Below are 12,968 nucleotides of genomic sequence, written 5' to 3' on the forward strand. Positions count from 1 at the left end.
CGAGAGAGCATTCGGCTCGTCGGGAAGCTGTTGCAATCGTTAGAGAACGACGCTGCCGACGACGTCGAACTTCAAAGATCGCCGATGTCTCTGTGAACAGGGCACCACATCCACTTCTTTCTCTACGCCTGAGACCTGGTGGACTCGAATCCTACTATGGCAGCTTCGAGCCGGAGAACGTCAACGCTGAAGCTTCGCTCGCGATATCACAGCTACAGCAGCCGCCATAGCTGAATCCACATCCGATGCCACAGCTGAAGCCACAGCTGAAGCCACAGCCAAAGCCACAGCCAATGCCACAGTCAAATACACAGCTGGACCACTTTTAGATCGAAGGATACAGCGCACAGCGGTAGAGCCCACAGCGCCGACTCCCGACAAATTTGCCGGAAGAAAACCTGCGTGATTGTGATGCTTCGGTCCCTCATGGGTACCCTTCGCGTACTCTTAAGCAAAAAGAATACTCTCTCACCGCGAAGTGCAGTGCAAGTGCTGCATACTCTTAATCCCGAACTCGCAAGTCTTGAGCAAGCCGCGCGGCTCAACCGCTGCCGCATATTCGCACAACTACCACTGGCACTTGGGTCTCCTCAGATGTCTTGAAATGCCTACCACCTGCTATGTATTTGACTTGGGTTTCACGACGGTTCGCTCCCCACATAGCGTTAACTTTCTGGCTCTTCCTTTCCTTATATTCCCCCTTTTCCTTATCCCCACTGTACGGTAGCAAACTGGGAGCTCGTCTGGTTCACATCCCTGATTTTCCTCTCCTTGCGCTCGCTCTCTCTCTCTCTTGAACGGTTTCCTGACTGACAAACCGCTAACCCGGTATTATTTTTTCCGTGCAGGTTCCCTTCGCGTTCAGGAACATTCTAAGAATATCTATTCAGCTTCAGGTCCAGCTCCAGCTGCCATTCCGGTTTGGGTGTGGTTTTCGGTTAGCATTCGGGTTTAGTTCAACACTCTGGTTAAGGCGCCCGACATACAGGTGCCGACAGAGCACACAATTTGCAGAGCACAGTATTTATTATGAAAAAGAAAAAGATTCATCGCAAACGATGTATAGTTGACGTAAGGAAAATAATAAATTGCCGCACAGAGGTTTAGCGTTTTTTGAACGTATCCTTTTTACGGTGCAAATGAGATAAATCTTTGTACATCTCCGGCTGTATTCCTAGTAATAAAAAGATCGTACTAAAATGTTATGCGGTGTGGTGTATTTACTTCCAGATGTAGAACAAAAGCAGGAAACGACAACCAGCGGTGAGTATTGGCTTGAAATCACGCAACATTTGTGACAGTTCTCAACAGTTGTGCTCTGTTCCCATAACTAAACTCAGGCACGATAAAACCACTTACACAAACTGTTGTCCTGATTTAGAGTTGTGCAGCTGTTCGCAACAAAATATTTAAGGGTGCGCGTCTAAACAGGAATGATTGAATTCCAGCGTACAATAGAAAAGAGCATTTCGCGAAATGAGTCTGAAGTGGATTAATAATGAAAACCCATTTCTTGCGTACCATCATGCTCAAATAACACGTACACGGCAGCGGACAAAGTGGACTACTAGTCATGCGAGGGCACCCAAAATTACTATGCCTTATGTTGACCTAACTGGGTGTTACAGGCACTCTCCAACCTCAAATTATAAACTGGGGATACTCGTCTTGAAACTGTCCCAGTTGGTTATTGGGCATGCCGCCGTAGAAAAATCCTTGTGAGTTCTGACCACCTGGGGTTCTCTAAAGTCCACCGCAGTACAACTACAAGAGAACTGTGGCTTTCTAACCTCACCAAAAGGCGGATGGCGCGGCTTGGAATCTAACCAATGAGATCCTGTTAAGTGTAGGAGCACGCCATGGCCACTGTGAAAGGCTGCGGATAGCCTTAAAAGTCTGTAAGTGAACTGCACCACTGTCGCATCTAGCATTCGCGGTTCCTTCCGATGAATGCATTTGATACGGTTTTACCCTGAGCCAGCTGGTCTATATTAAGGAGCGGAGAAACTGAGCACTAAAAATAACCGCAGTGCGTATTCACATTTAAGGGTATACTGCAAACCAGATGCAATTTGCGCAACTCCCTGGCTTCCATACCCTGTATTTGATTAGTTTGCCTGGTTTGTGCGTGAAAACGCGCAGAAATACGTGATTAGGTTAGCAACTTTTCTTTCTGGTAATGCGCTTTGGCATGCGAAGACATTCTGGCGACATTGATAAAACATTCGCGCAACGTTTCGACAGATACAGACTGAAGACCGGTGACGGATACAAGACACTTTAAAGAGAGAAAGTGTTTCAGAAAAGCTGATGGTGTCAGTCCTTCTATGTAAGAGCAAAACTTGGAAGTTCGGCTTGAAATGACTCAGGTGATCGAAGAGGACCGCAAAACAAGTGTCAAAAAAAGAAACTTATAAAAGAGAAAGTAACGAAGTCCTACTTCAAAATGCACAAAACGTTTTCGTAGGCCTCGCTTTGGCGTAAGTATAGCAACAGGTATTTTGCAACTGTACATGCGCCCTCATTTCTTTACCAATGCCAAAGGAAATTACTTGCATAGGAGAAATGGCTCTCTATTTGGGCATCACTTAATCTTTTCTGCCTTGGTGTTATCGATTGGAGTCATTCGAGAGAAGAAGAGAAATTCATAGGAAAGGCAATTATTTTAATGCGAACCTCGGCGTGTGTTGATACAATTGCGAGAACGTGGTGTAGACTGCGAGAAGTTTTTTTTTTTTTGTGCCGAAAAAAAACACAAAAAAGAATAAAGCGAGAGTAACACACTCTCACAGGAGTTTTCAGTTAAGTTATTTGACAGACTGACTGCTTAACACACTATTGATTTCCCTTTAGGGAATTGCCGGCGTTATGAAGTTTAAGCCTGTGGAGGCTGCCTGTTTTACTTTACCGGAAAACAAATAGAGCAAAACAGCCGGAGAAGGAGTGTTTAAGAATGCTTTCATGGCTTAGATGACTGATTTAGAAGAGAACCATCCTATAACAAGAAATAATCTAGTCCAGTCAAGGGGTTTTAGTTAAATAAGTAGCAGGTCTATTTTCAGCAAAATCAGTAATCAAGTAAAACAAGTTCTATGTGCCTTTATCAACCCGATAGTAAGTTGCAGACATGCCGCTGTAGCACTGCTCTTATGCAGCACCATCTGGTGATTGGCTATGTGTGGTCATACATTTACTAGTTATGCGAAAGGTTTTAAGCAGTGCGCGAAATATTTTATTTTATTGCAGCCCCAGCTACTACACCTATGACTACAACCCCAGGTAAGTTTCCGAAAATTCTCAGGCACGGGGGTAAGAGGAAGGAGGCAGTGACGCCTGCAAATAAGTCTCCCCCGAATACACTGCGAACATATTTTATATATCTACCAAAATCGATATATCCGGTATTTCGTCGCGATCCCGACCGCAGTGCATGCGTTTTGAGTCGGATGATTTGAAGCGTAGTAACACTGCAACTCCGTTTAGTACAACGTGCGTGGCGCAAAAAGAGCACGGTACCAGGCGGTGCCACACACACGATGACCTTTTACGTTTACTGGGACCAACCTGCACAGGCAAAGAGCGCTGTGGATCCCAACCCACCACGAGGCGGCAGCTCCTTGCCACAAGTTTTGTCACCTGCTTATTAATCTACCTACAAACAAGTCAGCTTGTCACAGGCGTCACCGGAACTTCGCCGCCATCCTGTCCCTAGCATCGACTGGAGAGGATTTCTCGTTGATCCAGGGTACACCCTCGAAATCCTTTAATGCTATCGAGCGAGCGTCAACCAGGATGATCGGCGACATTGGCGAAATGGTCGAGTGCATGCGCATGCGCGTAACGCGCAGCCCAGCGCAAGTCTCCTTGCGCTGTTCTGTTAGGCGCAATCAACCCCCATGTTATCGTTTTTCTTTTTGCATTTTTCATATGATAGAAACTCTACACACACACACACACACATACACACACACGTGTATATATATATATATATATATATATAGTGTAGCTAAGGATAGATGTGATGCGCTCTCGCTTTATCGCGTATGCTTCGTTACACACTGTGGGTGCGTGAACTGTGCATTGAAGCACCGATTCCACCACAAAGCGCTGAGAAATGTATATGACAGGCCACTGTAACCAAGCAGATACGGCTGGAACTTCACATTGCCTTAGAATTATGGAAACTTGCATTTATGAACAAGTCACAGCCAGAGTTTAAGAGTTTTTACCCGAAAGGGAGGTCTCCGAAGTAGCCGGCATGATGCAGGTAATGTTTAATATTTGCAAGCGCCTCGTTCAGCTGACAGCAGCGCAATCTTCGATCACAAGGCTAGACTTCTCAAAACTGGACCTTATTTTTTTTATATAATCTTGCTCTGCCCTTGCGATTACATCGGACAGATTATCTGGTTTTTCGCTACCACTTTTCCATAGCTCATTGCCTGTTTCATACATATTCATTAACTTTCTTGAGAAGTGGCCCAAAGTTTTCATATCTGTAGAGAAAGAGAATATGTAATTAGAGTGATGACAGTCATATTTTACGCTTACTATAACCACGGTAGCACGTCAATAAGCCTCCCGTCCAGAATTTAGCGTTTCTTGAGCGCTGTTACAAACATTCCTGTCCTGTATGTATCTTTCGGGGATTCACATTGGTTGTAAAGTAATACGGACTCGCATTATTGCATCCAATTCCGCCGCAAGCTTTGGGGTAGCATCCCTCGTGGCAATTGATTCTTGCTCTTCCGGTGTAGGGCACCCGATTACTCACTCCGATTACCTATACGCGATCTGGCTTCGAAATTTGTTAAGTAGGTTGGTGGGTGTTCTCCCTTCGGATTACTACGATTTTCTCTAGCACTGCGCTTGACAGTGACAACGTATGCATGCTTGATAATAGTCCACCGTTCACGATCCTCGCAGCCCCTTATTGGGCACACATCGGCTTCAGAGCTCATCGCAATGCCAATTTGTCGCACGCAGGTCCTTCTAGTTGCCCCGAGAGGGCGAAACAGGTCTGTGCCCAGGATGGACAGGACTGTGTGGTGCGAAACAACAGGCCAGCGTGCGTGGGTAAGCTTTATTTATATTTTAATCTTGCAGAGATCACGATTTATTAAGGGCACTTTCGCTGTCTGTTCTGTGGCGCAGCGCCATTGCACTTCTCTTTCTGAAAGAACTTTTCACCTACTCGTTTGTTTGTTTGCTTGCTTTGTTTGTTTGTTTGTTTGTTTGTTTGTTTGCTTGCTTGCTTGCTTGCTTGCTTGCTTGCTTGCTTGCTTGCTTGCTTGTTACATTTTTCATTCTCGCACAAAAAAGAAGGTACAACCGTGCGGCCACATCCTCAAGCAAAGATCCCAGGATGTGGGCATGAAGTGGGAAGCAGTGGGTGGAATAGTGAATGTATATAGAGGTGGTCAACGAGATTAGAAGACCGCTTTATTACGACTTGAAAACGAAGGTGTCGCGGCAAATAGAACTGGTGGAAACTTCAAAACTATAACCGTAAATCCTAAAGAAATGCAAGCATGGGTAATGCAACGTTTTAAATCATTCGCGCCTACACAAAGAAAAAAAAATGCTGTGGTGTGCTGAAAGTTGGACGCAATCTGGCAGGTCACGAGAATGATGCGTGTGCGTTTGAAATGGTCCGGTCAGTTTCACCACTTTGCTTCGTTTAAAACTGTAAAATGTGCTGCATTTAGCGCCGCTTCGCGAAAACTAAAGTTCTATTCTAGCCAATGCGCCGTAACGCTCAGAGGCACAAGGTCCACACTAGAACGATCAATCTTTGCTTCCCTCAGGAAAAGTTTACTCGGAAGTCTCCGACGCTGCTTAACAACCTCAGGATCAGGGATTTCAAGGTGAAAAAAAATTATAGGGTTTGAAATGTAAGATCACGATATCATCACAAGACACGCCTATATGGGAGAACTCTGGAACAATTTTGACTATCCGGGCTTCTTTAAGGTGCCTCCAGTGGACGGAACGGGGGCGTTTTTGCATTTCGGCCCCATCAAAATGCGGCCACTGCCGCCGGGATTCGATCTCGCAACCTCGCGCTTAGCAGCGCAACGCCATAGCCGCTAAGTCCCCGCGGCGGGTGCGATTCAAGGTGGAGTTTCAATGGGTTCTGTCGCAAGTTAGAATTGGCGGCAATGAGAAACCTGACGCCTCTGCGTGCGAAGTACAGTCCCGTGCCCGAAATCTGAGAGAACCAAATAATTCGCAGTGAACGAACTAAGGACAGAATGTGCAATTAAATTCGGGCGTTGCACAAGAAATACGCGCGAAACCTGTGTGGTTTAACGACTTACTCGTGAAGGTGCTACCCTTCTGTGCCTCGTAAGAACTAACTCCGCTTACATCCGGGCTTTGTGTTCAAGACTTGGCGTTCTGTTTCCCCGCTTTGCACTTTACGTAGTGAGATAGATCATGTGGAACACTTCATGTGGTTACGCCCACAGTTTGACGCGGTGAGAAAGGTGCTCATTGACAACCTGGAAAAGGAATGACTTACATGCGCGAGCTATGAAACAGGAGCGTTTCCTCAAGGGCCCGTAGTAATCAGGGAGAGAGTTCTACGACTGTTGAGTACCTTTCTTCGAGACACGGAGTGAGTTGGTCAAGATATGGCGACCCACACTCGCTAACAATGTGTGAGTTGCTCAAGGGCAACAATTGCCAGTTAAGCATGCTAAGCTAACCTCGGCTGATGCCACACCGCCACCACCACCACCAGATATGTGGCTATACTTACAAGCGCAGGAGCTAAATAGGCGTCTTGTAATAGCTTGTCAAATATCAATGTTTGCTTTTCCGAACAAGTGCTCAGCGTTTGACTGAGCTAGGAAAGTTAAGGACATTCGCTCTGGCAGCTCTATCGCGATCTTTACTAATAGTGAGTACTTGAATTTTCTTGTGCGCTCTTCCTGTGTTTCCATGTCTGCCGTGTGTGTACATCTTTTATGAGGGAATTGGTAGGTTCACTCTCTTGTTACCTCGGGATAGTGGTCTGTTTAGCGTCGTATCTGCTGAGTTACCTAAGGTTAAGTGGTGCGAAGTTCCCCATTTGTCTATTTGTTTTCGAAGTGGGGAGCTCACTTTGTAACAATAATCTGAGCTGAAAGAGTTAAACTGCATCCAGGAAGCAATTAAAGAGAGATGCCGCAGGACACTTCTTTTTCTATTGATCCCCGTTTTTCTTCCCTGCCCTTGTTTGACCTTTCATTCTTGATGAACCTACTTGCTCTTATCGAAGTGTTGTTTCCAGATAAAAATATAAAGTAGTGTATTTATTGCGGCTTATATCAACAAGAGGGTCATTGACCGCCAGGCAACAACACGCAGTGCCTTCATCATACTGCAGGTTAAAAGAAGAAATCGGACAGAGTAGAACAAAAAAAAAACTCATATCTTCGTTAGCCCGTTTACCAATGGAAGCGAGCTATATCTGGTCAATCTAACGGGCCAACTTAGCTTCCAAAAGGTTGGTTGTACGCTACAGCGTCGTCGCTAATGGTCTTCAAGGTAAGCACACACGGGACAGTAGTAATGCGTTGTATCTTGCCGCGATCACAGTGATGTACCGGAGCTCGAGGCACTTTAGAGCTGGCGCAGCTGGCGAAGTCTGGCAGGGACGTGAAGTGCACTTGGCTCCAAAAGTAAAGATGCCAAGTGAACGTGCCGTGACAGTCCACTTAGTCGGCTCAACCGGAGCGTCCTTGCTGAGCAGCTGCGTGCGTACCCTGTCGTGGTGAACGACGAGCTCATCGTTCAGTTCATAACTAGCGGTCGTATTGCTGGTGCCTCTCAAGAAACGCCGCAGCGCTTTAGTGACCTTGCAGATCGCAGACGCATCAGGCCACGGTCCCAAGACATTGTCCTCCGAAAACTTTCGGTCATCTAAGCGTCCCCAAATGTGTTCGAATGCAAAGCTCTCATCTTCACGCAATAAGCGATGCAATAACTTGTCGCACGGGAGGATTTTACTAACGTTTTTACGGCAGAACTATATATGTCTACCTTCCCATAGATTTTTCAATGTCCGTGCCTCAAGTCTCCCGCGCCCTCTATGAAGTGGTAAAGCAAACCAGTAAGGCACGTGCTGACACCTGGCGTATCAAAATGAAAGCTAAGAAGTCACCCAATGACACAGAATTTCATACAATAGTTGCTCGAGGGAACTCTGGCGCTAGTGTCTACGGCATGTGCTATCGGGGCGGTTCGCCCATAGCGCTATAACGTAAAACTGTTCCAAACTTTTGTATTCCAATTCTACAATCAGTCCTCCGCGATTGGTAAGAACATTTTTTGGGCCAGCCCCACTTCACCTGTCTGTCATGTGACGTCACGAACACCGCGATAGCTCACCTCTGATACGACGCGTACACAATGATTATGCATGATTTGACCGAATAGCCCCAGGCTGCGCCATACCGAAAGGAATAAAAGATGGCTGCCGCCACTCGCTTATGCGCAGGCTACTCGCACCTGTGAGAGAGCATGAGTTTATTTGCGTATAATAAAGCTTTGTGTGTGGCCGTGTAACGTTTTCAAGCACTTTCGCAACGTTTACGACCGCGTTATGATAATTCTTTCTGGCGTAGAATCAATTTCAGTGTCATTCTTAAGCTTCTCAAGCTACCGGCAGCTAAGTAAGGGAAAGCGGACCCATCGCAGACGCCGGCACGACCCTCTTCCCCCGGTTATCGATATTCAGTGAAGTGGCTCGGCCCCATCGAATCTCTCTCCACTTGAGCGTGCTCCTCCCCTCTTGTCAGCCAATAAGATAAGACAAGCTCCTCAGTGTAGGCAATGTTATTTGTTTTTCAAGCGAACAAAAATGACCTCCTATGAAAAAGGAGAACGTTTGATTGGTCTGTTCAGACAACCCTGCGGGTGACCGCCCGATCCTTGTGTCAGCGGTTACCCAAATTTGACGTCAGGAGATTAGAATAAAAACATATTGGAATAGTTTTACGTAATAGGGCCCCAGCATGGCAATTATGTAAAGTACATGGATCTGCCTAAACTTCGTCCTCGCTTGAAACGGCTTCGTGACTTTGTAGACTCGTCATTTTGCAGCAAATCACTGCGTAAGAAATAATAAAAGAAACGTTATGGAAACTGTCCGACTGCAGGATTCGAGCGCAGGACCGCTATTGAAAGCATTACGCCACGGACGCATGCATGGACAAGCGGCTTACAAAGCCCTTGTGAATTTCTCGCGGGCAGGTCAGCGTGTTGAGACGCTTTGCGCGTTTCGATTTGGCCACCTGGACAGGCTGGACCGCTGCAATCATCAATTGTGTATGCTCGCAGAAAATGTGTCTGCAGTTACGACCACGCCCATCCATGTATATCATGGAGACCACAAAGCCATTGTGACCGCGGGTACTACGTGACAGTGAATTACACAGTAAAGTCTTTACCACAAGTTTTCTTACCATGAGATTTACAGCTCCTCTGGTCATTTACCTTCGCAGGCCAAAATGGCCTTGAATCCTTTTGTGGTGTAAAGCTACACTACGCGGGTTGTAGCCGAGCTTCGCGTGCTTCTGCGCCTGCCATACTGCGCATGCGCGAGAGCCGTGTGACGTCACGAGAGACGCAGCTGCGTCGCCGTCGCCCTCGCCCTCGACAGCGGCGCATTCCAGAGGTGTGACGTCGCAGTCTCCGCAGACGCACCGGCGCCGTGTGCGCCCGCTGCTGCATTTAAGGCTTATAGTCTGACGTAGCGTGAACGCGCGCACACGTTACGTCACGTTGGCGGGAACGAGAGCGCCTATAGTTCGATCCATGGTTGGACGCAGTGGCGCCGCCAACGTAGCCAGACGTGGCCAACTAGGTCAACCACGCTCCAACGCCCACGGGTTCTAACAACGCTCGCCCGCGCGCCGATAACGTCGAACAACGCGCCTTTGTGATTGTTAAAGCGCCGCATGTGTTACAATTAGCAGTGTTAACCACTCCAATTAGGAACGAATAAGCTTTCATAAGTAGAACGCCTATTGTACCGGGTAAATGTCTCAACGTTGCAAATCATGATTTTGCATATAGACGATAAAAAAAGGTTGCAGCAGCTTTGTAGCACATTTTGACTATTATTTTTGCTAACTGTACAGTTCGAAAAATACCGAATCACACGAAAGATCACTCGCGGTAATAGATGACAACAGCAACAACAACGAAAAAAAGAGGGAACAAGGCAGCGTTTCCAAGGTGATCCCACAGCTATAGCACGAATCGATACCACATACCATAATAAGGCTTATCGCGTCTTCCTACACCATAAAAATTACAGCCATTTCATGAGGGAGCCTATACCAGTAGAACATTAAAAAAGATCGTTGTCTTATTACGACGGCAATTACGTGACGACTTCACGAGAATTTTCGCCGTCGTCGTCGGCGTCGCCGTGAGGTTCCCTATCGAATCCAAAGGCATTAAAATTGCGACCACACGCCCTATGCTATAGGTGTGAGGGAAAGCGTGCGAGAATGAACCGACAGAGATGGAGGCATGGTGCGCACCGTTTTGTCTCGCACGCAATAACGGGGCGTGGGGCAAAGGAGGACGCGCACCGTTGTCCTCACCAGCGCGCAAGGAAGAGCGTGCGGCAGGTTAGCACGCGTTTCTTTTTCTATCCCGACAGCTCATGCCTTCTCTTGGTGGTAACCGGCAGTGTGCGCAAAGCCTAGACGAGCCGAGATGGCTGGTGGCTTCGTTTGTGCTGTGTTTTTCACGAGCCTAGTGCGCGTTGCAGCGAGAAACAGCATGAAATGCATTCGCTTACAGCTGTTGCCTCACTTCATCACGCCAGCCTTGTGGCAGCGAGGGTCCGTCGTCATCGAGCAAGATCAGTTTCTCCTTACCTGTGCTCGCATACCCCCATGATCGTTACTTTAATTAGTAAGCGCAGGTTTACTGCACTTCACGCGGCCGATAATACTAAGAACCTTACTTCACGCAGTTCTTTAATGATTTGCCACTGCTATCAATGCGTCGGGTTTCTGCCGAAACTGCTATTTTTGTGTGTGTGTAAAATAAAGTTGATGCCACGCAGATCGGTGGACACAATACTATGTCAACGTCATCAGTCGCACCGTCTGAAAGACAGCCCTGCACAAAGAGGCTTGTTTATTAAAGACAAGACCAAAAATGCGAGTAACAGTCCCGATGATACGCGTAAAACGCTGTAGGACTGAGAAACACCTCCTCAATAAAATGAAGAATAAATGCGCTATACCTGAGGTGAGGTGCGACGGCAGAAGAACCACTGAAATCTATCCCTCGAAAAAAAAAAGCACCATCCCGCTTAGCGTCAACGGTGCCCTTTACTGAAGCGTGTGGAATGTAGCTTTCCTGCATAGCATCACTTATAAAAGCTCAGCCACCTTTTCTTTTTTTTTTAGGTGGTATATTGACAGATAACTTTAGACAGCGTGTACTGCAGTACGATTAATTGACCCCGAAACCAAAGATAGTTACGAAAGCGCAGCCCACTTTCACAGTCTGCATTCATTTGTTTTCTGTTTCACTGTCATTGTGTATATATAATATATATATATATATATATATATATATATATATATATATATATATATATATATTTATTTATTTATTTATTTAAATTAAATTATGGGGTTTTACGTGCCAAAACCACTGTCTGATTATGAGGCACGCCGTAGTGGAGGACTCCGGAAATTTCGACCACCTGGGGTTCTTTAACGTGCACCTAAATCTAAGTACACGGGTGTTTTCGCATTTCGCCCCCATCGAAATGCGTTATATATATATATATATATATATATATATATATATATATATATATATATATATATATATATATATATATATACATGTAGAGAGAGAGAGAGCAATGTTTGTTCTTGGTATATGACCATTTCACGATGCACGGACCTCATGTGTGTCGCCGGCGCCCGATAAAGAGCGCGGTTCCTTATGTCCTACTCTTTTGTCCCTGCATGTTCCAGTTGATCTCGAACCATTTCTGGGCGTCTTCTTTCTCTAGCTCACTTCGCTTTAGATTTCACAATCTTGTGAAGTTGCTTCCTACGATTCTTTTAATTACTCGAGTGTGAAAAGGAGCCGCAGTAACAATTGTAGGTTTCGTAAATCTTCCTTTCTCGCATTTCAATAGAATGCCAACAAGAACGCTTTCCTGACGTGCTGCTTTACATAGTAAGGCTGCTTTGACCGACGCAGGCATTTCGTGTATAAGGAGGACGCTTTTTCTTTTCTTTTTTGCCACGTTCAATGTTTACCGAGAATCCCTTGAATGACGCATTTATTTTTCTTTATTTTGTCTCTTTTCTTATGCTTCATGGAGCACAAACCACATTTCCTTCTTTCTTTTTTTCCCTCTTTTCTCGATAGAACGAAAGAACACGTGTACCGAAGAATTCCAGAGGAAGTGCGAGAAAGGCGGAATGGTATGCCGCATGTACAAGGGCAACATGATGTGCGCTCGTAAGCATCTTTCAACGTCTCGTTTCTCTTTCACTATCATTTTTGCGACGACGTGCTGGGTTTGAATTCTTGTTTTTGATGTCGGTGGCATCTTCGCAATTTTCGCAAATTGCATCACCTTACCTGTTTCTGTCAGCTCCCGCTTACTAAATTGCCCTTTTTTGTTAACTACTTACTTGTCGGTCCCCATCACATCGGACTTCTTCTGCCCGTTTATTGCATAAGAGGCAAGAATAGGAGGTTACAGTGAAGCTCGATTGTACAAAACATGCTTATCCGCTCAAGACAGGTTATACATCGGGTAATTACATGTACCCAGTCACCTATGAAGAGCTCAATCAAAATTTTTGCAGGGCGTTTATTATATACCGATGTTTTTTAAGGCCTCAGCGGAGGAAAAATAGGACAAGCAATCATTCCTTAAAAACGGAAAGTACGCACAAAAGCCAGGAATTTCATGCCTGTGCATT

The 12,968-nt window shown here is 45.9% G+C and overlaps 1 protein-coding gene across 1 annotated transcript in view; it reads left to right on the forward strand.

Annotated features, from left to right (window-relative positions):
* LOC140212978 (uncharacterized) overlaps positions 1 to 12,968 on the forward strand; it is a 118,836-nt gene that overhangs the window by 37,889 nt on the left and 67,979 nt on the right. The window contains exons 9-10 of the mRNA XM_072284105.1: positions 4,987 to 5,076; positions 12,406 to 12,498. Of these exons, the coding sequence (XP_072140206.1) occupies positions 4,987 to 5,076; positions 12,406 to 12,498 (183 nt within the window). The remainder of the gene's footprint in view (positions 1 to 4,986; positions 5,077 to 12,405; positions 12,499 to 12,968) is intronic.

The sequence above is a fragment of the Dermacentor andersoni genome, chromosome 8 (genome assembly GCF_023375885.2).
Source record: "Dermacentor andersoni chromosome 8, qqDerAnde1_hic_scaffold, whole genome shotgun sequence".
In the NCBI taxonomy this organism is placed as follows: Eukaryota; Metazoa; Arthropoda; class Arachnida; order Ixodida; family Ixodidae; genus Dermacentor; species Dermacentor andersoni.